Consider the following 27603-nt stretch of genomic DNA (forward strand, 5'->3'; position numbering starts at 1 on the left):
TGGTAAATGGTAAAAGTAGATAAAAATGGTAAATGCTAGTAAATGCAGAGTACGTAAAATGGTATATCTTGAATGTTGGTAAATGGTAAATGAAGAGAAAAATGGTCAATATTGGTAAATGCAGAGTACGTAAAATGGTATATCTTGAATGTTGGTAAATGGTAAATGAAGAGAAAAATGGTCAATGTTGGTAAATGCAGAGTACGTAAAATGGTATATCTTGAATGTTGGTAAATGGTAAATGAAGAGAAAAATGGTCAGTGTTGGTAAATGCAGAGTACGTAAAATGATCATTCAAATCAACCAATGACAATCATTCGGCAAGTAAAAACCCAGAATTTCATAATCCCGTTTTTACAACCTCTTCTTTTATGTTACAACATAAATTAAATCATATCAAAATGTCTTTAATATGTGTAAAAAACATAAATAAAAGTACATATAAGTCCATGTAATTTACATGTTAGACTTGTTTCTCAGAGAAAAAACCGTTATGGGAAGCCAAAAAAAAAACCATTTCGTGATTATTGAAATCTGGGTAAAATTCGGGATTAAAATTTATATTATATTTCGAATAACAACATAGGTCGAATGTGTTGCCTTTATAAAGAGCTTTAAATGTAAACGCACGTTATTATCTTCAAAACTCTATCGCACCCCAATGATCATATCAACGCAGTGTTATTTATTTATTTATTTATTTTATTTTTATTTATTTTTAAACTTCATGTACAGAAAATAAAAAGTACATTGGTAGGCTTATTGCTAAAAAGCAATATCTTCCAACCGACCAAAGACGGACTAGTGATATTGATCAAAACGTTTGATACCATATATAGCCGTTTGCAATCAGTGGGCAGATAGTACTTGAACATTTAAAAAAACATAAATTACAAATTGACATTTAAAAAGAAACATAAATTAACAAAAGACGATAATAAGGAGGGCAAAGGAAGAAGGGAGTTTAGGGAAGGAGGTAGAAGGAGGAGGTTTGATCGACAGTTAGGATTCTAATGACAGATAGTAATGTCTCAGACGTTTTTAAAAGTTAATACATATTATTGTCTGATGTAATAGATTTTATCGAAATTCTAAAAAACAATTATTAACAATAAGACAAAAAAGTATCCTAGGATTCTAATGATAAATAGGTAGAATCAGGTAGCAAGTTTAAGAAAGAGAGGAGGGGTTATCTTGATCGTTAACACACGAAAGAAAGGTGATCAGCCCTTCGGTTCAGGTACCAGTCCAGGGTAATAGAGTGAAAAAATCCCTTTTATTTATTTGATCCTCTCCATGGAAATCGAACTCGTGACTTACACTACCGAGGCGGACATTTTATAAATATTTTTAATAATATCTTGAATTGAAAGTGATTCTGTTAAATGTAATAATAAATGACTTTGGTTGAATATAATGCATATTTGCGTGGCACATTAATGAACGTGTAGTTTACTGGTTTGAAATGCACAAATATTTGACTTAGGGCATTATATTTCCAGTATGACGCTATGTCTCTAATACAGCGTTTGTGGCTAAGTTATTTACTTACTAACAAGAAGATTCAAGTTCGTTGCTCCGTCCCAACATGCGCCTTCTACTGATTGTGGTCTCCACGTCATCTAACTTAGCGAAACATTACTGTACTTATAAAATAAAATAGAAGAGCAATTGATAAAGAATTTCAATGTGATTATTTAAATTATGTATTTAGTGAAATGTCTTCATGGAAATTCAATGTAATTTATGCCAACAACTAATACTTTAATTTTATAAGAGGGTGATACTTTAATGATGATATCAAGTCCTAAACGATCAACAAATGTCTGAACGTTTCTAAATCTCGATGAAATATTATATTTTATGGTTCTGGAGGCAAAGACAGAATTATCGGCTTTAATGACAAAATCCGTTATCGATGCTAAATAAAGTAAAAAAAAGTAAATTGTCATCTCAACATACAATGGTGAAGAAGAATGTGGATGTCTGGGTATTTACAGGGCTTATGACATGTCATAGGCTAGTAAAGTGATCACTTCAAACACGTGTAACATCTACCCATAGTTGACAACAATACTAAATCTCATGACATATTTGAGTTCACTCTTAAACCCAGATTTGTGAACAAGGATTTGGACACAGCCAAACATGTCGTTAAAGTAAATAAAGCTTTATTTCAAAATGATAAATATGGTTTAAAACCGTCTGTTAGTAACTTAAAAATAGTCAAAGTGTCATTCTATGCAGCGTGTATTTTATAAGCTTACCGAGAGTTTTTTTTCTTCGAATATCTTAGTAAATCCTCATATATATATATATATATATATATATATATATATATATATATATATATATATATATATATATATATATATATATTTATATATATATATATATATATATATATATATATATATATATATATATATATATATATATATATATATATATATATATATATATATATATATATATATATATATATATATATATATATATATATATATATATATATAAATATATATATTTATATAAAAGGAATTAAAATTAATATAAATCGAAGTATATATTCCTAATAACATCTTATTGGGGTATTTAGACCGACACAATCGGACTCTTCATTTTGAAGTGTACACGTATTTAAGATAAATGTCTTCAAATTAATATGTTGTAAGTACCTACCTATAACCTCCTTCCATAGATAAAATTTCCAGCTTATAAATTATAATTTACCTACATAATATGTAAATAAATTTATACATAACAACACAAGAGGATGAAATGGAAATGTAACTATCAATATCGTACTCTAGAAATATCAAACTCAAACGAAGTATGGGCATATGCACATGTTTATCGTGAATCGTTCATCATTTTATGAGTCCCTATGAACCATGCATCCAAGGGGGAATTTTAATGGCCAATGATCTATATTTATACAGAATTCTGCAGAACAGAGACTTCGTTATTTTTCTTCGGCGGATAAATTCAAATGAGTTTTGTTTAAATCAACAGAGTAATTAAATTCGTAAGATTTCCGTAGCTTCGTTCTGATTTGATTTGTAGATTTTGTGTTGATGTTGAAATAATTATTTATTCAACTGTGTTTTTAATGAAGCCACATTCGGTAACATAAAATAACATTTGATTGTCTTTATTTCTCTATTTATGTTACACAATTTCCACTGCACAGAATAATTTATGTATACTTGGAATGATGTTATATTTACAATGATTAAAGAAAACACTTGTTTTTTACCACTTGAGTTTTATTATAGACTACATGTTTCAGAAGTTAAACTTCCATCATTCAGGTCTGTATAATAACTAAAATATAAAATATAAAATATAAAATTATTCTATAAATAAGGAGAGGGGAAAGTAAGGGGAAGGGGTTAGTCAAGGGGCGGAGTTTGAAAACAAAGGAAAAATGGAAAGCAAAGGTGAAGAATTTTGAAACAATATATTATTTAATAAATTATTATTGGAATTTAGTTTTTTTTCGATTTCTAAATTTTCAAGATAATTCATAATTTGGCCTTTATATGGAACAAGGTGTAATAATTTAATGTAATAAATTATGAATTATCTTGAAAATTTAGAAATCCAAAAAAAACTAAATTCTAATAATAATTTATTAAATAATATATTGTTTCAAAATTCTTCACCTTTGCTTTCCATTTTTCCTTTGTTTTCAAACTCCGCCCCTTGACTAACCCCTTCCTCTTATTTTCCCCTCTCTTATTTACAGAACAATTTTATATTTTATATTTTAGTTATTATACAGACCTGAATGATGGAAGTTTAACTTCTGAAACATGTAGTCTACAATAAAACTAAGTGGTAAAAAACAAGTGTTTTCTTTAATCATTGTAACATGTCTTACCACAAAGTTAATGCCGAAACAATAAATAAAATGTTATATTTATATATATTTATTTTAAGGATTACTGTGAGATCCCGCATCGCGTCATTTCGAGCATTAATTATTTACATTTATGAAATATAATAACATAATGCAATGTGTGAAATCATACCATTAATATGAATGTATTATATACATAAAAAAACACTTGTATAAGATTACTTTCATGAGTTTATACACGACTAGTTTCTAGAACATCAGTAGTTCTTGAAATTAGCCATTGTTGCATTAATAAGCTCGAAAAATGATCTTCCACAAGTGTTTTATCTTGTAAAATATTTAAATCATCATGTTATTCTACAAAGAAAATCAAAAAAGTAAAAATATAAATATTTTTTTTTTCACTATTTTGGTAATCTTCGGTTGGCTTGGCCATGTACTCCGCATGCCTCCTGAGAGCCTTAATCAAGCTTGCCTCTTTTACGAGGCATCAGGTTCGCGCCGCCCAGGACGACCACTGCTGCCAATTCGTCGGCAGTTCTCGTCAGAACTTCGGGACGCCGATCTGACTTGGGAGGATGCAAGGGAGCTGGCAGCCGACAGAAAAGTCTGGAGACAGTTTGTGGACTCCATATGCTCCACCTAGGGAGAGAATATGGTTTGATGTTTCTTTGAAGATTTAAGAGATTAAAAAAAAATGATCAGGATTTAATTTTGAGTCCATCATGTGTTCAAATGCTTCATTCACCGCCTTACCACTACTTTACACCGTTTTCCTGCAGGGGTGGGCAACGCCACGCTCGTCGGTCCAACATACACTTTTTATCTATATTTAAACATTAAATCATATATTACTTCCAGATACGTAGATTTTGACATGACCAGATTTCAGGTTTTAATGGATTTAGTCCTACTAAGTTTTCTTCGGATGTCGTCATTCTTTTCTACATTCCACATTTGCCAAGCAAACGGTCTTCGTCATTCTCTCGTCAAAGGACTTTGCTCAGTATTTTCAATTCTCTCTAACTCAGCCTTTCTTTCTAATCTCTTAATTTTTACGTTGTCATACATTGATTACCTGACTGTATCAAACGTGAACAGGTTTATTTATTATTACATAATATGATCAAAGGACAAAGGGGTATTTATCAAATGTAATAATGATAATTAAAATAGTTCTCGTTATTAATGGTGGTAGCTATTTTGTTGTTGTTAGAGCTGCAAGTTGAATCTGTAATGATTAATTTTTAACATGACGGTTTGATTTTTCTTGCAGGAAACAACGTTTATACAAAGAAATACAGTTCTGGTATGTACACACAACACATTTATCTTGTCAATTCAATCCTCGATCGCGATTTTTTGCGAACCTCTGTATTAGAATTTATGGCCCTACAGTGTATAGTATACCGCCGTTAGACTAATAAACCTACAAGGATTATAAAAAAATAGGATTGGTTTATTTCAATGTATGTCTTCGTCTAATATTTTACGTTAAATTTGCTGTAGTAACGGTAAAAGCAGACATTTTCTCCATTAATTCTTCTGAGTCGCAGAACCAATTTACCTTTTATGATACCCTTGGGAAGTATGTTGGTGTCATTAAACACCCTACCTCGCGATGTTGACCTTTTCCACAGAAAAGTTATTAAGTAATTTGAAGTATTTTCTCTCAACCAACATGTAACATTATTTGCCCATGGTAACATGTTAATTAGTTTTTACTATTTGAATCTTAATTTTGGTAACAAATCACACAAACACAAAAAAAACTTTTTCTTTTATTCTTTCAACAATATTGCATTTGCAATCTAAACATATAAAAATCCATTAAATCTTAGCGCAAACAATACTTCACAGTGTTTATTTGATTACATTTATAAACTTCATAGAAAAAATTGTTTTTAATTGTGCTATAAAATGGCTATGTAAACATATGGTAAGTTCCTAAATTTCGACGAATTTTTAAAATGAAGATATCCAATATGATACATTGAGAAGTAAAGGGTTAAATTATGTTACCCTAACTACATCATTTACGAATATCATTCAGCTTTATATAAATTGAAACGTGAATTTTAAGTTATGAAACTATAATTATTTTATATATGACATTTTATGACTAAGAAATGGAGTACACGGTAATATTTTTAAGACTGTAAAATCATAGTTTCCATAACATTAACATTAAAAAAATATGTAATCTTAATTTAGATCGTGTTAATTTTTATCTCAACTCAAATTGGCGATTTCAATAAACAACAATAATTTTCTTAAAATCTATTGTGACATAAAAGAATACGTAAATAGAATGACGTCAATAGTGTTATTTACTAAGTAAAACTTAAATAAAAAATGGATAGATTTATGTTCTCATCAACCGGTGAAATTCAGTTTGAAACTGTATTTTCATTTGATAATGAGAACAATTATATTTAAAATTAGTTTCGATAATTATTTCACAAATAAAATTTTTATATTAAAAGCAATGCTTTTTTATTTATGTTTAAAAATATTACCCTTGATTTTTTAATCTAACTAAACACATTGTCCACAATACGGAAAGCTGTTTATAAATGGTACCTTTCAATTTAATTTAAATATGATAAATACGCTTAACGCCTCACATTAATAATGATGAATGTCCATTTGCATATCATGGGAGCTATATCCAGAACCTGTTAACTTTTAAAATACACGTAATTTGATATGATTTATAATAACGTGAGATGCATCTATGTCGTGGTTTTACTGTTACTAAATTACTTGTGGCCCTTCCTACATTCCCCTCACCAAAGTGTATAATCGTGTTTCAGAAGATACACGTTTTTAAATGGAGTTATTCGGTATTTGATTTTATTAAAATCAATCCTATCAAAGGCGTTGTAAACACCAATATGCCACAATTATATTTTAATGTCAAATTAAAATTTTATAATGTTTGAATACGTGATAGAAATGAAGAGTTAATTAAGGAAATTAATGACTTATTGAAGCATGATGAGATATTTCGTCATCATTGACAATATAACAGTTTTGACAGTATAATTTGTTTTTTTTTTTAATGTAGTAAAATACAATTTACATAATATTTACATAAATTTAATTACGGCATTGAAATCATTGGTGATAAACTATGTTCGTTGAAAATGTTTGGGAAAATTAAAGCATTGCCTGTCCAACTAAGGTAGGTACATCGTTTTAAGTTACATTTTATTTATACATTAGTATCATCGATGTTTTATGCTAATCAAATTTTTTAAAAATTGTTTTATCATTTCCAATAAATCATTTATAATTTTGATATTTCTTTAAATAACGTTTGATGAAATATCTCGTCATTATGACGTTTATCGTTAATGCGACAATTATGTTTAGCCAAACACCTTATAACATGATCCTTGTATTTGTATTTTGCAATTCCGAAATACATTTCATAACATAAATAAGAAATAATGAATATCGAAATAATAAAGTGGGCGATATGTAAATTTTCTAAAAAAAATGTTGGCATAATTTTAAAATTTATATTTTAAATTATTTTTATGCCAACGTATATATCAATTTGTTCATTGGGTCCATAAACATATTTTTTGATATCTCAACATAAATGAAGAAGAATATAGAAGTCTGAGTATATACAGGGTATTTGACCTGTCATAGGTTGGTTACGTGATCACTTTACAAATGCGCAACATTTATCACGCTACCCATGATTGACAACCACACTATTCATTGATAACCAATCATTAAAAACCAGCCTATAACGGATCGTAAGCCCTGTAAATACCCAGACTTTCATGTTCTTCTTCATCTACATATGTTGAGCAGAAATTTTTATTATCATGAGCTGGTGGATGCTGAGAAATGCCCGGAAGTAGGAGTGCAGTCATCTCTGTAGTTGGATAATATGAATCCTAAGCGAGTACAGTATACCGTAAAGCAGTCTCACTACCTACTTACTTTAGCCGCGATGCATTCAGCCAACACACTTTCAGTAATTTATGTATGGGAAGTGGAGGAACTAAGACGCTTTCATCTTTAAAAAATGCACAGATGCTTTATATACCATGGCTTGGAATAGAGAAAAAAATTAGAAATAAAAACACGTATAATGAAGTACCTACCTACGCGGAAATTGTGAGTAGGACGGATTTATTATCATGATTGGATTAAAAGAAATACGTTTTAAGAGATTTATTACATTGAAAAGTAATTTCACTAAAAGTTTAATTGAAAAAATGAATTGAAATATATATTTTTTGACATCTCAACATAGATGAAAAGGAAGCAGGACAACTGAGCATTTACAACAGGACGTACGACCGTCATAGGCTGATTTTAGTGATCACTTTACACACGTGTAACTTTTACCAATACTTCTTATTTAATGTTAACGAGTAATAAAAAATTATAAAAATACATTTTCAATACATATTCTAAAAAACAAAGATGAATTCTAAAAAAATGAGCGAGACCAGACGTCCGGATCTATGCATTGCCGGAAGCCAACATTGTTTTATGAATGCGAGTTAAGTTGAGTTGGACTTTAGGGTAGAGGATAGTTATCAATTATTGATAGTTCCATGAACATTTTCGAATTGAAATTCTCTCAAATATAGAGCCAACTAAAATAATACGATACATTATATTTTCCTAAATCTCCTCTCCTATTGTATCGGCTAGGCCGAGTTAGTCTTCCCTCAGCATTCCATTCCCAATTCGTGATTTATGGGTCCAGCCACTAATGAAAGACAAAGGCCCAAAGCTGGAGATGGTTTATTTTTGTTCGTGGGCTTAAATGCCTTCCACTATTAAGACTGCTGGGTTTTTTAATGGACTAGTGCGTGCATTTAATTCGAGAGTATATCATGAACCAAGATCCGAAACACATGTGAATGATGATATGGGATTTTAAGGAGTGGATTAGTATGTACTGCGGATAGAATCGCTTATATTTTAGTCAATTGTGGAGGTCCTCACCAAAAAGTTATAGTTCCAATATTGCACTAAATCCTTTAAATGCAAATCTGTTTTGTTTACTGTATTCTATTAAAATATCAATTTAAGTTGCGTCAAAACGTGACCAATCCTGTGTTAAACCAATATGAAATCATTAAATCGCACCAAAACGTTACAATTTTACAAGCTAGAATTCCTGATAATTTAAAATTATTTATAATGGAATTGTAACATTTTGGTGAGGACTTCCATAATTATGATAAACTAACTAACTTACCATCACGCTGCTTCCCCGAAAGGGTAGGCAGAGAGAAATGAACGCCACACCAATCTGTCTTTGCAAACACACTTCGCATCTTCTACTTTCATGCATCTTCTCATACATACACGCTGATTATTCCGATTCCTGACCTGACTACCTTCAAGTATTTGAAATACTTGATCATGCCAAGTTTTCCTTGGTCTGACTCTGATTCTATTACAGACCATACACGCCTCATAATTTAAAAAAAAAATATTATTCCTTCTTCACCCATTCGATTTACGTGCCCAAACCATCTCAACACGCCTTTCTAAATTTTATCGATATCCTGATCTCAGCCTTACATTCTTTCCTTTGAAACTCCTTATCTGATCCTATTTCTTTTGTTTTTCTTGTTTTAATAAATTAAAGTTCGTTCAAACTAAGATTAATTAAAATTTATGTTGATTTCGTTTATACTTATGTAAAGCAATATCTGTCTTCTAATTTGAAATGGCTATATTAAGTTTAAGCTTTGACCAGTATCACTAGTCTATTTGTAGTTGGTTAGAAGATATTGCTTCTTAGAAATAAGCCCACCAATGTATAAATATTAATTCTGTACAAGATCTGTTTAATAAGTAAATAAATAAATATCGATTAATATTTCTAACAATAAATGCGCCCAATACGGTATAATATTTCATAAGGTGTAATATAGTATAATATCAAACACAAGATTTACAAGATAATATTAAGCTTGTTTATTGGTACGATTCTCAAAACCTTTTGTTTTAGTAATCAGAACCATTAAAGTACAGAAAAACTGCAATTGATTCATACTAACAATGTTTTGTTTATCTACAATGTTTTGAATAGACGAAAGAATCTCACTAGATGTCACTTCACAAATAGCACTTAATTTAGATTTTCAGATATTTTACATTTTAGATGTTTTGTCATTTTTTATTATTTGATTTGTATTTCATTTCTAAACTGCTAGCTCACCATAAACGATCTGTCATATAAAATCACATGTGACAGAAAACTATTAAAATCTTGTTCGGCTAATTTTTAGTAGAAAAGTGGGGCCAAATTATACATTAGCGTCTGCGCTAGCATTTCCACCAGCATTATTATTAGCAGTCACGTCAGCGTTAACATCGGCATAAGCGTTAGCGTCAACGTCAGCATTGGCATCGTTTTTAATGTTACCATTAGCGTCAGTATTAACATTGGCATCAGCTTAAATGTTTGCATTAGAATTAGCGACATCATTAACATTGGCATTAGCATAAGCGTCAAGGTTAGCGTAAGCATCAGCTAAAATTTTAGCATTAGAGTCAACTTAAATGATAGCATTAGCATTACCATCAACGTAAATGTTAAGGTTAAGATTAGTATCATCATTAGAATTAGCGCTAGTGTTCGCATTAGCGTCAGCTTTAGTGTTCATATAAGCGTCAGCATCCGCGTCTGCTAGAATTGTCTTTAGCATTGGTATCAGCTTAAATTTCAGCATTACCGTCAGCGTTGACATTGCTATCAGCTTAAATAATAGCATTAGCATTAGCATCAACCCATACGTTAAGGTTAGGATTAGCATCATCATTACAATTAGCGCTACTGTAAGCATTAGCGTCAGGGTGCCTTTAGCATTAGTATCATTTTAATATCAGGGTTAAAATTAACATTAAGGGATACGTACGATTCAGAATAGCTCCCTTAATCGGTTAAGCCTTACAACAATGAAATTGTCACAAGCAATGAGAAAGTAGACTACACACACGTGGTCTCTCCATATTCTGTTATACCTCCAATCAACATGGATTACCATCGCCACCCACGCTCCGGGTCCCAGCGCATGTTGAGAAATCGAATTTATTATCTGTTCAGTATCAAAATGCATGCATAAATCCTAACGGGAAGCGTTGTTGCATTGTGATACCTCGTACCTGGACGCATTGCCTTCATTAACGATGGAATGATCGTGTACTTTGGTGCATTTATTTCGAGGCGATATTATTGTACATATGCTAATTGCGACGAGTGTGAGGTGTTTGTTTACATAATGCAAGGGCGCTCGACAGCCTGAATAAACACGAGCGACGGCATTGCAAAGAATTGTGTCAAATATGCATTGGAATGTGGTGTCATCGTGCTTGTTAGATAACTACTTGGCTTTTTAAATGAGTAATGATCCAACAATAAAGTAATTATTACATAGTTTGCAGTTCGCACAAGGGTAAATGTATCAATTTGAAGTGTATATTGTAATTAATGTTCATTATTATAGGTTAATTGACTACTTCTCAGTCAGCGATTCGATAATCGATAATTGGACGAGGATTGAGAGTGAAATTTAACCTGTGCGGAAGTATGGCCATACATGAACGGTCAAACCAAATTTTCTTCAAAGGAGTATGGCCGTACATGTACGGCCGATAAAAAATATGATTTACGACAAGATTTATATCAAAACATGTTTAAAATATAATTTATCGATGTTTCGATAATTTTTATACAAATCATGTTTACTAGTGCAAATATTATTTTTATTAAAAAAAATATGTTGCTTATAGCATCGACGTTCTTGAGAACACGTCACGTTTACAATACACATTTCGTTACACGAGAGAGAAGTGAAATATAACAGGTGCGAAGGAGAAATAGAGCTTTACATTCCTACATTACGGGAGTGAAGCAAATGAGAGCGACAATACAAAGTGATAGAAAAAGATAGTAGCATATACTTATGATTTAAAGTAGTATTAAAAAACTTGTTTGAAAACTTTAGGTACTTATACATCGCGCGCACAGACTTATACAGCGCGCCGCACGGACTTGCCAATTTGACGACTAACGCCCTTGCTGGTCTTGAGAATTAAAAAAAAATTGGGCAGGTATTCACACTGACGGTATAAGTAGTACTAATATGAATATATTTTTTTAAACTCTAACTTTTTTTATGAAATGCGTGCAATTTGTTTAGTAAAACATCTAATTTGACGTCAAAATTTGCATATTTATACATAAAAAGATAAGAAAGTAATAAAGATGTAATAAAATAAATGAGAAGAAAATAAAAAATTTAAATTAGAAGAATCTCCTTTTTCCCAAGCATTAAAGATTTTTTATAATATGTATAATACAGAGTTAAATAAATTTTGATTCCTTTTACAAAAATTCGTTACGATTCTCTTCAAAGGTGAATAGAATAAAATCATTTAGTATTATTAGACAAAGGCGAGAACAAAAGCTTTTATATGTTACGACAAACTTTTTTCATTGTGAACGAAATCAATGTATTATTATTTTCGTGAGCACAAAGGCAGGGTCATGGCCTTACTGGAGACATCTCTCGAAGGATTTGATAATTGAAAATATTGTGTTTTTTCCACGATACTTATTTTTGTTAAAATTGGCTCAGCATTACAGCCGTAAAAAAACTTTGTTGACAGTAAAAAAATACAGTATTATTCGATAATATATCCAAAATTAAACACGTCATTGGATTGAATTCTACATTAATTTACATATATATGATAATAAAATAACAACTTTTTTGTTTTTTCCACATATCGCTCACTCCTTTCAAGAACGTCATAAATCAAAAATCGTAAATTTTTAGCTGTGCATATTTTCGGAATGCCCAGAAAACGTACTGTATCCCAGCAAAAGAGGCATGTTTTTAACATAATATTTACCTGCTACAGGGCAGAAAGTGATGTTTTTGTATTTTGAAGAAAATGTGTAGTTTAATTATTTTTAAAAATTTACTAATTATTTTTCAAATGGAGAAAAAACATCAGGTTTTACCTAAAAATATCTGTTGCACAGTAAAAAGTTCAATAAGTGGCTTTATATTTATATTTATTTTAAAAACATTTTATTATATTTTTAAACTTTAAAAACGTTCTGAAAAATCAAGTTTTTTTTTATTTGTGACGTTCTTGAAAGGAGTGAGCGATATATGTAATTAAAGGTAGAATTGAATACAATAACCGTGTTGAATTTTGGATATATTACCCAACAATTCAATACGGAATTCTACCAACTGTCTGCAGTAACAATAAATAAAAAATACAGTATTTTCGCCTGGTCCTTTCTGGATTTTTGACTACAATGATGTTAATTTACATTAGAATAAATATCATCCCTATCATGATTTCCTGTATCTCTCCCCTTCAACTCTTTACCTGATCTTACTCCTTTTATTTCCATCTATTTACAGTTAAATTTCAACAAAAATGAAGAAGAATTTTAAGTTTACAGGGCTTACGGCCTGTCACTCGCCATTCTACCCATGATTGACACGCACACTACTCAATTTTCTACTAAACTACTTAACCCTAACTACTTAAATTATATATATCCTGTAATTGACACGTTGTTTAACATGTGAGTTTTCGGCACAGTCTATGGTTGAGTTGATAAAGTTTTAATTTTATTTAGCAGAGACTTTCGTGAAATGTATGTAAGACCTCTAAATATCGAGATTTCCATATTTTTCTTTTTCATCTATGTTAAGATGTCGATATAAATAACTCCTACATTGGACAAACCCAGATTTGTGCACAATGATTTAGACACACTCAAAATATTGTGAATACAATATTGTAATTGTTTTATCATTTATACCAGGGGTTTCCAAAGTGTGCGCCATGGCGCCCTGGTGCGCCGTAGAAAGTAAAGAGGGGCGCCGTGAGACGATCCTCTGTCATTATCCGAAACCACACATATTTTCTTTTTTGTTTTTCTCTGTTTCAATTCCGAATTCTTATAAATAAAATAAAACTCAATTTCATATTGTTGATGTTTTAATTTTTGTGCCTATCTACCCAATTACTATTATTGTAGGTCCCTACCTATTTCTTTCGACTATAATATATACAGAATCTTTCATTAATTGCTTTCTATGTTTAAATTTAAATAAAAAAAAGTGCGCGCCAGAGATGCAGCATCAACAATATGGTCGTTATTAACTTTGAAAGTTTGAAAGTCTTTATTGAAAGACCTTATATCGCTCACTCCTTTCAAGAACGTCATAAATCAAAATACTTGATTTTTCAGGAGAACGATTTTAAACTTTAAAAATATAACACAATGTATAAAAAATAAATATCAAGCCACTTATTGAACTTTTAACTGTGCAACAGATCTTTTTAGGTTAAACCTGAAGGTTTTCTCTACATTTGAAAAATATTTCATTTATTTATAAAAATAATTAAACAATACATTTTCTTGCAAAAAAAAACATTTTCTGCGCTGTAGCGTAAATATAACGTTAAAAATATGCCTCTTTTGCTGGGATATAGTACATTTTATGGGCATTCCGAAAACACGCACAACTGAAAATTGACGATTTTTGATTTATGACGTTCTTGAAAGGAGTGAGCGATATATAGTCACTATGTCTATTCCAAATAGCTTACTAATGTAGGGCGCCGTGACAAAATACTAAGCTTGTAAGTGCGCCGTGGGCTGAAAAAGATTGGGAACCCCTGATATTTATATTGCAACTACTCGAAATTCATATTTTTTTCAAATAATAAACTTTTAAAGATTTTTCGTTGAGTTTTAATAAATATTAAAACTCAAAGTGCGAAAAGTATAATCACTGAAAGGAATAAGAAAGTACGAGTTCTGATAATTCCTTTTAAATATTCCTTTTCAGTTATTTAAATATTTTAGTGAAATTTTTGCCACCATTTCTTCCTGATTAAATTTAAAAGTTTTCACTCTTACCTCTTTGTATTTTCTTTCAGATGTTTCAATAAGTTTGATGTTACTTACAGAATGAAAAATTAAAATATGAGAAATGGAATTTTTTAAGGAATAAAAAGCTTAAGAAATGTTTGTAGTAATAAAATTGAATAATTGCTAACAATATTTTGAGTGTGTATACTTGTTCACAAATCTGGATTATCTCTAATTGTAGGAGTTATTTTTCATATAAGCTTCTTCATCTCACCAATAGATGTCTCTAGTGAAAATTCTATTAATTCTTGCACAATGTTTCGAAACTAAATCATATGTATATTTAAACAATTTGAATAGTGTGGTTGTCAATCATGTGTAGGATTGGTGAATGTTACACGTGTGTAAAGTGATCACTTAAAGCAGTCTATGACGGTCGTAAGCCCCGTAAATGCCAAGACTTCAATATTCTTCTTCATATATGTTGAGATATCAAAAAATAAAATGAATAATTGTTCATTGTGGTATTGAGCGATTTTTTAAACATTTTACTTATTTTTTGTCACTTTCGAAGAGGGATGAGATATACTTATGTATTGAATTCCAAATGGTAAAAATATTAAACTATGCTCAAATAATATCATATTAACACAGAAATGGTGTTCTAAACTGATGAACAGTTTTCATTCATTCAAATCCTTATCAGCATCCCAATGGTGCATAGGGCACTGCATCATATAAACGCAAGTGTTATCTTGATCGTTAACACATGATGGAAAGATGATCAGCCTTCTGCTTCAGGTACCAGTCCAGGGTAATATTGAATAAATATTAGATCCCCCTATGGGAATCGAACCCGGGACTTCCAGAACGGTAGCCGGGCGTGCTGACCATTACACTACGGAGGCGGTCACGGTTTAGAACACCGTTTTTTGAACTCGAATACAATTTTGGCATACGTATGAACCCATTTGTCAAATTCAAATTAAAGTGTTACTGCATTCCCAATTATGTGTTTTATAATCCATTGAATTGAAAATCAATTCAATTTGATCTCTAATTATTCCACTATACATTGCCCTTTTGATGCCCATATGTAAGAAGCCCCATTTATGACGTCACTCCTGTATCAATAAGCCATTGTGTCCGTGCGCACCTCCATGTATGAATATACGAGTATTGTATCTTTGATACACTAGACATGGTCGATCGAAGTAAAAATCGACTTTTCGAATTCGGCGAAAGAAGTCATTACTAAATCGGTTTTAGTTTCGGTCCATTTAGTCCGGTATGTCCAACAATTCTGTTTTTGGATCTTATCTAGCCAATGTGTTCATAAATACGTTTGCGGATTGCGAATTTCTAGCTCCAAAAAAAAAAAGAAAAAAAAAATATATATATATATATATATATATATATATATATATATATATATATATATATATATATATATATATATATATTTTAAATTACATCGAAAACTTGAGATGGAATGAAATATAAACCAAGAAAAAGTACAGAATATTTTAATATTAAGGAGCTTTTATATTTGGTAGCATAAAATATTCCTTGAAAATTGTAATCATGGCCAAATAGAATTCTCGCTATTTTTAAAGCGTTTAATTCTTGTTTTTTATCAATTTTTAATTATTTATTATATTTCCGTACAAAAGATACTTTAAAAATATAAATACATACGTACAATACATGGAAAAAATAGTAAATATAAAAAATATGCAATGCATGTAAAAGGGGAATTAATCAGTACTAACTACTTCCCCCTTTCATGTGTGATTTTTGGATGCATACACGAAAAAAAAGTACGTTTTTTGTTTTTTTTTTGAAAAGGAATAACCTGCAAAGCCCCTCTTTACGAGGCATGTCTGCAGGTAGGATAGTACGGATTTGGAAGGTAAATGTGAAAAAAACATCATAAACACCTAGACTAATTATAATAAATCATTATTTTATTCATTTAGCAATTGGCGGAAATTAAACCCGCAACGCTGGTTTCGTAAAATTTAAATATTGCCAATTCAAATTTACTGATACTTTGTCTCATATTTTTACACTTGAATATTCGGCCACGTTAATTTATACAATTTATAAACTTTCTTTAAGTAACAATTGTTTAAATGTCCATAATTAATTAGGTATCATTCGAGAAACAAAGGCGTGCCAAATGACAAATGGCCTACAGTTGTTTCGCAAGAGACGAAGAAAGCACACTGAGATTGAATTGATTTGCATTGAATGATTAAAATTAGCGAAAGGTTATTATTCAGAATCGCACTGGTCCTTTGAATTAAGCCGATACTTAAGGCTTCAGTGTAAATTGTGTGTAAGTACCGCATGCCCTGAAAATGCCGTCAAAATAAAGGATTCCACTGAAATATAATACAATTTATGTATTAATTTTAAATCAAACACCGATTTTTTGAGTCAACTAAGTTGTATTTCATTAACAAAAACACATAAAAAAATTATATTGTGACAATTGTTTCGCCTTGTTAGGGCATTATCAAACAAATGCGATGACATTCGTAAAAAATAACTCTTAATTGACATCAATAACAATAATCAATGACAAAAATAACTCTTAATAATGACACACTCAAAATGTTGTAAATAAATTAACTGGTCAAATTATAAGCTAAAAAAATTTAAGGATATTTTTTAGCGTTTCTCATGTATGTGATTATAATCCAGGATTCGGACCTCACAAACAAATGAAGACTTCTATATTATTCTTCATCTATGTTGAAATTTCAAATAATAATAAAAAAATAACTCCTAATTGGAGATAGTCCAGATTTGTGAACAAGTATTTGGACACACTCACGACTTGTAAATATAATCAAATAGTAAAATTATGTTGACCCTGCAGGTAATCGGATCGGGATTATTATTTCAAGGCACAATAATTTTGTAACACTCTGTACTTGTGCAAGATTTGTATTCCTCGCAGCTTGCTGCCAAAGCAATATGCGTCCAATTTGTAATACATTTCACAATACACGGTCTGTTCTAAATTAGGTTCATTTTGACCACACACGTATTGAAGATGAGGTCACGGATCTAACCGTGAGGTCAGAGGGCAAATGATTCACCAGCGCTTGTTTTTATACAAGATTAATTAATAAAACACATTGTGGCGAGCATTTTTTGTTTATTTTTTGCTTTGTTTATACTAATTGAATTCTAGGCGAATAATTTGTGCGGAATAATGTTTGCTTTACTACATTTATTGCTCGAATGAACATATTAAAATGTAAAAATTTTCGTCCTCCGAAGTGTAATGGTCAGCACGCTCGCCTACCGTTCTGGAGGTCTCGGGTTCGATTTCCAGGGGGGGTTCATATAAATATAAGTGATTTTTCACTCTAATGTTTATTAAATATTACCCAGGACTGGAACCTGTAGCGGAGGGCTGATCACCTTTCTTTAATTTGTTAACGATCAAGATAACAGTGCGTTTATATGATGCAGTTCAATATGCACCATTGGGTGTGGATAAGGGTTTAAAAAAAGTGTCTAGTTTTTAGTCATAGTCAAATCATTGCAAACACGGGTGAATGTTAGATTTATAGTATGTTATGTAAGTATATGTTATGCGATTCCTTAGACGAATGTGCGGTAAAACGATGTATGATAGATGTTCGAATGGTGAAATAAAAACAATAATGCAAGGCTGGGCATTATCGATAAAATTAAGAAAGTTGTTATCATTATCGATAAAATTAAGAGATTGTTTGGACACGTGGAACAAATGAATGAGAAAATAAAGGTAAAGCAAATTAATGAATGAGTTAAATGTAATTGGAAAAAGAAGCAGAGGAAGATCGAGGAAAACTTGGCACGATCAGATATGTCAATACTTGAAAGCGGCCGGGTCAGCTCGGGTCATCTCCTCATACGTACCCGCGAAATAATCGGCGGGTATGTATGAGGAGTTGCATGAATGTGGAGGAAGTGAAGAATGTTTGGAAAGACAGAGTGGTATGGCGTTCTTTGCACTCTGCTACCCCTTCGGAGATTTTTATATTAATTAAAGACCGTAGAAATACATAAAGTGTGCGAACTGCTGATCAGTATTTTTGGCCGTCCATGAGATAAAACATGAAATTTTTTTATTATTTTTTGACATCTCATCAAAGATGAAGAAGAATATGGAAGTCTGGGCATTTACGGGGCTGACGACCGTCATAGGCTGGTTTGAGTGATCACTTCACACACGTGTAACATTCACCAATTCTACATTTACATAACAATTTAACATTTACCAGACATCTTTGATGAGATGTCAAAAAATAATATGAAAATAACTCCTGTAATTGGAGATAATCCAGATTTTGTGAACAAGTATTTGGACACACTCAAAATGATTTTTTTTAATAAACAACGAAAAATTAAAACTAAATTTGGTTGTAAAAAAATCGTTATTTTATCAGCTGAGAATGTAATATATCGTGTATGTACTGGCAAAAAAACGTTTACTCGAAAGTATGCAATTTTGACTTAATGATGCATATTATAATGTTTCCAACTCTCTATAATCTGGCAAAACACACAAGTAGTTTGAAATGTCATATATACGAGTATGTAGTTTTAAAAGTAAATTCTACTTCAAGTTTAATAGCGGGTATTTTATTCAGGCTAAAAGTTTTAAATAGTCGATTGTAAGGGATTGTTGAAACCGGAATTTTGAGAGTTAACGTTTTTTGCCAGTATTCCCACATTAAAATATGAATATGATGATTTAACAATTTTGTATTGTATATTATATATTTGTCCGCCTCCGTAGTGTAATGGTCATCACGCTCGGCTACCGTTCTGGAGGTCCCGGGTTCGATTCCCAAGGGGGGTAAAATAAATAGAAGTGATTTTTTCACTGTCATATTTATTCAATATTATCCTCGACTGGTACCTGAAGCGGAGGGCTGATCACCTTTCCTTCATGTGTAAACGATCAAGATAACACTGCGTTTATATGACGCAGTGCCCTATGCACCATTGGGGTGCGGGTAAGGGTTTTATTATTATTATTATTTTATTATTATATAATAAATACTTTTTGCGAGTCAAAGGTTGTTGTTTCAAATAAGTTCCGATTTAATAGTATTTACTAAAGCCATTAATTTTAAGTTTGTCGTTATTCCTTGTTCTAACATAAACATTTTATTCTATCAGTTCTTTTTAGCTTTTATTACGTCTAAGCAACCTTGAGTTGTCTCATTTCATTTGAAAAACCTATAAATATCTTACTTTGTCGCTGGTGTGAGTAGATAATGTTATATTTTGGACCATAAACAAAATTTAGTAGGTACTAAACTTAATTTGGTCAAAAACACACCTAATTTGAGACTTTTCCATGTAAAAAGGAATTTCTATTAAAAAGGATTCTATTTAAACTTCGAAATTTGGCTGTTTCAGTTTGAACATATCCTCAAATGTTAGGTGCTTTCTGCTTAACTATATCCAATTAATATCACTAACGTGTATCATGTAATACCATCACCGATACAAGTATGTAGTTTGATGGGCGTCTATCAAAAGATAAAAATGTTTAGCTCTCTTTATCTTCTGAGTATAATAACCTTTTCTTCACTAGAGACATCTATTGGTGAGATGTAAAGAAGCTTTTTACTAAGCAGAAACTCTCACATACTAAGGACCTCACATACTAATATAAGAGTTCTAATACTAATGAAGTTCTAGTGATTCAAGAACAAGGTTTCTAAATTGGTTCACAACCTTTTCTTTATCAAAACTAGTAATCGATTGTTTTTATAAATTACAATCAATCTACTGAGAAAAACATATTTGATATGCGAAGATACAGGGAGAGTTGAAACACGATAAGAGAGTGTTTTTGCCTAGAATTTTCACTCATAAATTTACATGAAATTATATAGGGTCCGCCATCTAAAGTTTTTTTTTTTAACTAGTGCTTATTTCGTGAATGGTAACACTTAGCTCATGTCTGATTTGACAGATAATTAGTTTTATCCTTCCGCTGAGCGAATATGGTTGTGTATACGCTTGAACAACGCTGGGAAATATTGCGACATTACTTTGAAAATCATGGTAATGTTGCAGAATGTGTGCGAAAATTGCGTACGGTTTTTGGAAGAAGAGAAGCACCGTCAGCTCCGTATGTTCGTTATCTTGTGAAAAAAGTGAAAGAAACTGGCATCCTCATCGATAAACCAAAGCGTGAAAAGCCAAAAACAGTGCGTACACCCGAGAATATCGATGTTGTGGCAGAAAGTGTGCGTGAAGCGCCATCAACATCAATTCACCGTCGTTCTCAACAATTGAACATTTCGGAGACATCATTGAGACGAATTTTGCATAAAGACCTTGGTATGACGCCATACAAAGTCCAATTGGTTCAGGAGTTGAAGCCAACTGACCATCCAATGCGTTTTCGCTTCGCTGAGTGGGCCTGCGATCGACTTACAGAAGATGCCGATTTTGCCAAAAAAATCATCTTTTCGGATGAAGCTCATTTTGATCTTGGCGGGTATGTAAACAAGCAAAATTGTCGTATTTGGGGCACAGAAAACCCGCACGCATACATTGAAAAGCCGGTACACCCAAAACGAGTCACTGTTTGGTGCGGATTTTGGTCCAGAGGCATAATTGGGCCATTTTTCTTTGAAAATGAGCAAGGAGTGGCCGTTACAGTCAATGGCGATCGTTATCGGGCCATGTTGAACGGATTTTTGTTCACAAAAATTGAAGAGGAGGATATTGGCAACATTTGGTTTCAACAGGACGGCGCTACGTGCCACACAGCCGAAGCTAGTTAGTTTTTTTTTTATAGCATTTTCAAAAAAAAAAAGTTATTTGGCGGACCCTGTAGTTACTTCAAACATAAAGAGTAAATCCACTCACGAGTACGGCTGTCCAAACTTAAAACATAGTAAGGGGCATTTTTTTTGAGAAACGTTTTTTTTTGCATTTTTGGACTAAGTAGATTCTACCTAGTCCAAAAATGTAAAAAAAAAGTTTTTCTAAAAAATGTCCCTTACTGTGTTTATAAGTTTGGACAGCCGAGTAGGCAATAGGCTACAAAACTTAAAAAGTTGAAGCCTGAGAAGGGTCATGATAAGCGGTGTTGCATAAGCCGTAGCTAGATGTCACTTGGACGTTAGGTAATTAAAAAAAAAAAACAATAATTTTGTTATCAACTTTTTATTTAATCTATTAACCTTAACAATACCCAATTTCTTACATTTAAATATATACAATTATGATTATTTTTTTAGGTTTTGTACTGACTTTCTCCACCCACGATTGACAAATTCACCAATCAAATTTATGGAACTTATACATATATCACTAATCTCGTGACATTGTACACGTGAGTTCACTAGAGCCATCTATGATTGGATGGGGAAATAAATAAAAAAAAACAAACATATTCTTCTTCATGTTAAGATTTCAAAAACGTTAAGATTTCATGTTTAGATTTCAAAACAACTCACATTTGTGAACAAGTATTAGAAAACACTAAAAAAATTGTATCTAAAGTGTATTTTTTTTCATCATTATTAAAAGCAAAGTTTATTTTATAAAAACGTAATGTGATCAGTTTTCACGTAACACCGTGTACATAATAAGGTTTTGTATCTGTTATATAATTGCTATACTAATACGTATAATACTGCTATTGTTATATAGCTGACACGTTTCAGCGAGAGCTAACACGTTTGCGGTTAAAGCCGCTGACTCGGGTTCGATGCCCGCGTAAGGATCAAAATAATAAGTAAACGCTAGGCACAGGAATGCTTCCCAGAGACTATGGTTTGACGAATAGTTCGAGCGGACTTACGTGTGTATTGTAGGGTGACAGGACCCATTATTGGCAGTCTATCCTATTATTGGCGATACTCATATCATAATATAAAATAAATAATGTAAGCATGCTTTTTTTTCCATTTGTGTATTTTCTACCATCAAAACATAAGGAAAAAACTAAACAAAAACGAAATAATATAATTTTTACTAAAATTTAGATAAAAGTTTTGTATGATATGTTAAAAAGATACATATGTTTATTAAAAAATAAATGTTCGATTTGTGTTTACAATAATAAATATTGATTTAAATAATTTGATATAAATTGAGGCATAAAAAATTTTCATTTGTCACATTTGTTATTAATTTAATACTGACCCTTATCTGCACCTAATGGTGCGTAGGGCACTGCATCAAATTGACGCATTGTTAAGTTGATATTTAACTTTAGGAAGTCAAGTTGATGAATCTTAAAATTCATGGTTCTATCCAGAGTAATATTATACAAGTATTGGAACGAGAAAACTATTACATTTTCTATGACTATCCTAGGAATCAAACCCGGGACCTCCAGTATGGTAGCCAAATGAGCTAACCTCTACACTGTGGAGGCGGACATTTGTTATTTATGTTATATTTAATTAAAACAAAGCCTATAATTAGTGTTGTAGTTGTTTTTTGTATTAGTCTTCAAAAACGACGAGCTACAATGAAAACAAATCTACGTTTTCATAAATAATTTCAATAAAATATTAAATATAAATACCAGGAATTCAATGTTCAAAAATCAATAAAATTTTGTAAAATATGCAACATCTTCTATTAATTCTTAGTTCGAACTCAAATGACAACTTAAATTGCCAATAATTGGCAGAGTCACCCTATACAAATATGTATTATTATAATTTATGTAAGGAGATATTTGCATCTGAATGAAAATTCGATGAAAATGGATATTGTACTCGTATTATCATGTACAATTCTGTCAGGAAATGATCATGTTAATTGTATGAATCTGGTGCGTAGTGTTTATAATATTTATCTACAACCATTGTAAGCATCCTGGGTCCAATTTCCGATACGAAAATCTAACCCCTAACAGCACTTAACGGGGTGGAGAAGGTATAGTCTATTTTTAATAAAGTCTATTTTTAAATATAAAAAATTTAAGGTAATTTTTCTTCATACATATATAAACTTAGAATGCTACGCTTTGATATTTTTGATTATCAATTATATCCAATCATTTTAAAAACAGATTATGGAAATAACCAATTGATTTAATTAATTCATGCGTTAAAAGAAACAACCTAATCTTCAATAAGAGTGTGCTGGATTATCGTGAGTAAGCGCTTGACAGATTTGAAGCAAATTGAAATTTTAATGCGTGAATCAAATCGAACGTATTCATCTGCATACGTAACTGATTGATTGGAAAAAAATAATTCTCTTAAATCCATTTGCCTCTTTAAATCCTATCCCCTGTATAACGAGGCTCTAACTAATAAAAAAAATCGATTGAGTTGTTGGGGTAAATTTTTATTATTTAAATTTTATTTAAATATTTAGACATTTCTTACAGTTTTTCAAAAAAAAAGCTATTGCGAGTATTTTTAAAATACTAGTCTTCTATGATTTCATAAGAAATTTTGAGTGTTGTAAAAAACACTTATGAGAAGAAAAATAATATGGTATTTTAAAGTAAGAAAAACGATCCTTCTTTTTAAAGAAATATTTTTTTATTATTTACAAAAATACTTCAATATCATACTATTTCTGGGAGCCTAAGCAGCTTTTTATTAAAAATAGGTATCAAATTGTAGTAGAGTGGGTCGAACCCGGAAACTCGGACTCAAGAGTGCGCGACATTCATAATTAATTATCAAAGCCGTATGAAAAAAAAAACCAAACCTTTTCTTTCTAACATAAATACATCGTATTCATTTTGGATAATTTATACAATGTCATTTTATAATAATTAAAGAAAACACTTCGTTTTTTACCACTTGAGTTTAATTATAGACTACATGTTTCAGAAGCTAAACTTCCATCATTCAGGTCTGTATAATAACTAAAATATAAATTATATAAATATATATATATTTTTTAAATATATATTTTATAAATTGATATTTTTATGATGTATTGTTTAGTTTTCTACAAAACAATAATATAATATTCTTCTGTACTCCTTATTTATATTCTTCTGTATATTTTCTCTATTCTTTGACTAGAGCTCCATTCAACATCTTGCCGACATGATTTTCCAAACGTAACTACATTTTACAATTTTCATCTTAATAAATAATTTCTGACTTCAACATCAATCGAGTTTTTATTAAAAACGCCCTATTTTTTATGATCTCCTTGTATAAAGTTATCGTATAATTCAGGTCTCTCACAAATTGGAAAGCTAAATCAAGTTGGATTTGAGTTCATTTTCATGTTTTTGCGTTTCCTAATGTAGTAGGTTCATTATACGGATACTCTGGATACAAAGATCTTAGCATCTTATTAATTTTAAGCTACTGGGTTTTAATTTATTAACCCGCAGTGTAGAATTAATACACCAAGGTACTTAAGGTAACAGGACCTTTTATCGTCGTGTAACAAAGTGCCATACCAAGGGTGGAACCGAACTTTGAACCAACCAAGGTTGAAATGTGGTCAAATGATGAGATGGTCATATTAAAAGTCGGGTTGTGGTCCCGAGGTAAGTGTCGTAGACTCTTGAGTCAGAATTTCTCGGTTCGAACCCTCTCTACCACAATTTGATACATATTTCTAATAATGAGCCTCATAAATAGTATGAAATTGAAGTATTTTTGTAAATTATAATTAAAAAACACAAATATTTATCTTTTCATTAAAAAATATAAAGTGTACTGATATTGTCGCAATCGACGTATTTAATTTTAAAATTTTATGTAATGAAATAAAAATTCTATTGTAAAATTGTCCAGCTAGGTAGTGAAGTGTTTGTGGTATTTGTATGCCGTGCTGGAGGTCCCGGGTTCAATTTCCAAGGATCGATAAAAATAAAAGTGATTTTTCTCAGTAAAAAATCATTTTACCTAGGACTTGAAAATTTCGTTCTAAAAATGCAGTTGATCTTAATAAATAATTTCTGACTTCAACATCAATCGAGTTTTTATTAAAAACGCCCTATTTTTTATGATCTCCTTGTATAAAGTTATCGTATAATTCAGGTCTCTCACAAATTGGAAAGCTAAATCAAGTTGGATTTGAGTTCATTTTCATGTTTTTGCGTTTCCTAATGTAGTAGGTTCATTATACGGATACTCTGGATACAAAGATCTTAGCATCTTATTAATTTTAAGCTACTGGGTTTTAATTTATTAACCCGCAGTGTAGAATTAATACACCAAGGTACTTAAGGTAACAGGACCTTTTATCGTCGTGTAACAAAGTGCCATACCAAGGGTGGAACCGAACTTATTATTAATTGAAGCAAGTATATACAAATTTCTAAAATGGTATTGTGGTACTATGGTTAGAATGTTTAATGTTACACAGTGTATAAAGTGATCACTTAAATCAGCCAATAATAGTTGGCATGCGCTGTAAATGCCCACACATCCACATTCCCATTTCAAATAGATTTTGTCATCTTTGTTAAGATATCGATTAAAAAGTGGTATATTATAAATGAATTTAAATTCATTTTGGATTATTGATCCTTAATATTACGCTAATAGTATAACTGTACTTAATAAAAGAAAATATCTTTTGTTCGTTTTTACACAAAAATCTTATTTCTTGTTACGAAAAGAAATATTTTTGTCCCATTTTAATATTACGAAGTTTTAGAAATAATTTTCAGAGAAGAAAAAACGGTTTTAGTATTTTAGGCGGTAATATGATGCTTTACCTTAGTTACCCTTGGGAAAAATTCCTGAAAAACCTCATGAAACTGAAATGAATGTTTTGAATTTCCTTTTCCCTTAACAATTAAATTACAATATTTCTGCCTCGTATTTTTTCTATTTTTGCTCATAAATTATGCAAAACAAAGAGGTTAATTTATGATCGAGAAATTATCTTTAATACAAAAATCAAGATACATTTATTTTTCAGTTTTGTAAGAAATTATAAAATAATTTAAAGAAAAATCTCCTTAATTTGCAAATATGATATTAATTGAATCACAAAGGATCCGCAAAGCAGGCGCATCCGTCCATACCATATTGGGGATGTTTTGATACCTAGAATTTTTTATGTGGACAACGTATAGCTATTTCTATTATCCGCCCAACTGTTCATATATACAACTTAAATCGTCCACCTCGGTAGTGTAATGGTCAACACTTTCGACTACCATGCTGGAGGTCCCGGGTTCGACTATGATTTTTCACGCCAGTATTTATGAAATTATATATATAAATATATAAATATATATATATATATATATATATATATATATATATATATATATATATATATATATATATATATATATATATATATATATATATATAAATATATATATATATATATAAATATATATTTATATATATATATTTATATATATATATATATATATATATATATATATATATATATATATATATATATATATATATATATATATATATATATATATATATATATATATATATATATATATATATATATATATATATATATATATATATATAAATATATATATATATATATATATATATATATATATATATATATATATATATATATATATATATATATATATATATATATATATATATATATATATAAATATATAAATATATATATATATATATATATATATATATATATATATATATATATATATATATATATATATATATATATATATATATATATATATATATATATATATATATATATCTCAGCTTATGCAATATACAATTAAGAATAAACAATAGAAAGCTCACGTAAAGCTTTAGGTATTACTTTAAACCAGGAATCACATAACTTGGAATCATCGTCCTACATCCACCCCTCATACCCATTTATGAATCATCCC

General features: G+C 30.5%; 1 protein-coding gene across 7 annotated transcripts in view; it reads left to right on the top strand.

Moving 5' to 3' along the window:
- by (focal adhesion protein tensin) overlaps positions 1 to 27603 on the top strand; it is a 352917-nt gene that overhangs the window by 139918 nt on the left and 185396 nt on the right. For 5 of the 7 annotated variants that reach the window (XM_088258483.1, XM_088258484.1, XM_088258487.1 and 2 more), the window contains one exon: positions 5142 to 5174. The exons of the other annotated variants lie outside the window; for them this stretch is intronic. In XM_088258483.1, coding sequence (XP_088114609.1) covers positions 5142 to 5174 — 33 coding nt within the window. The remainder of the gene's footprint in view (positions 1 to 5141; positions 5175 to 27603) is intronic. 7 annotated transcript variants of the gene reach the window in all.

The sequence above is a fragment of the Brachycentrus maculatus genome, unplaced genomic scaffold (genome assembly GCF_059751285.1).
Source record: "Brachycentrus maculatus isolate JH-2025_06_01 unplaced genomic scaffold, ASM5975128v1 h1tg000097l, whole genome shotgun sequence".
NCBI classification, from domain to species: Eukaryota; Metazoa; Arthropoda; class Insecta; order Trichoptera; family Brachycentridae; genus Brachycentrus; species Brachycentrus maculatus.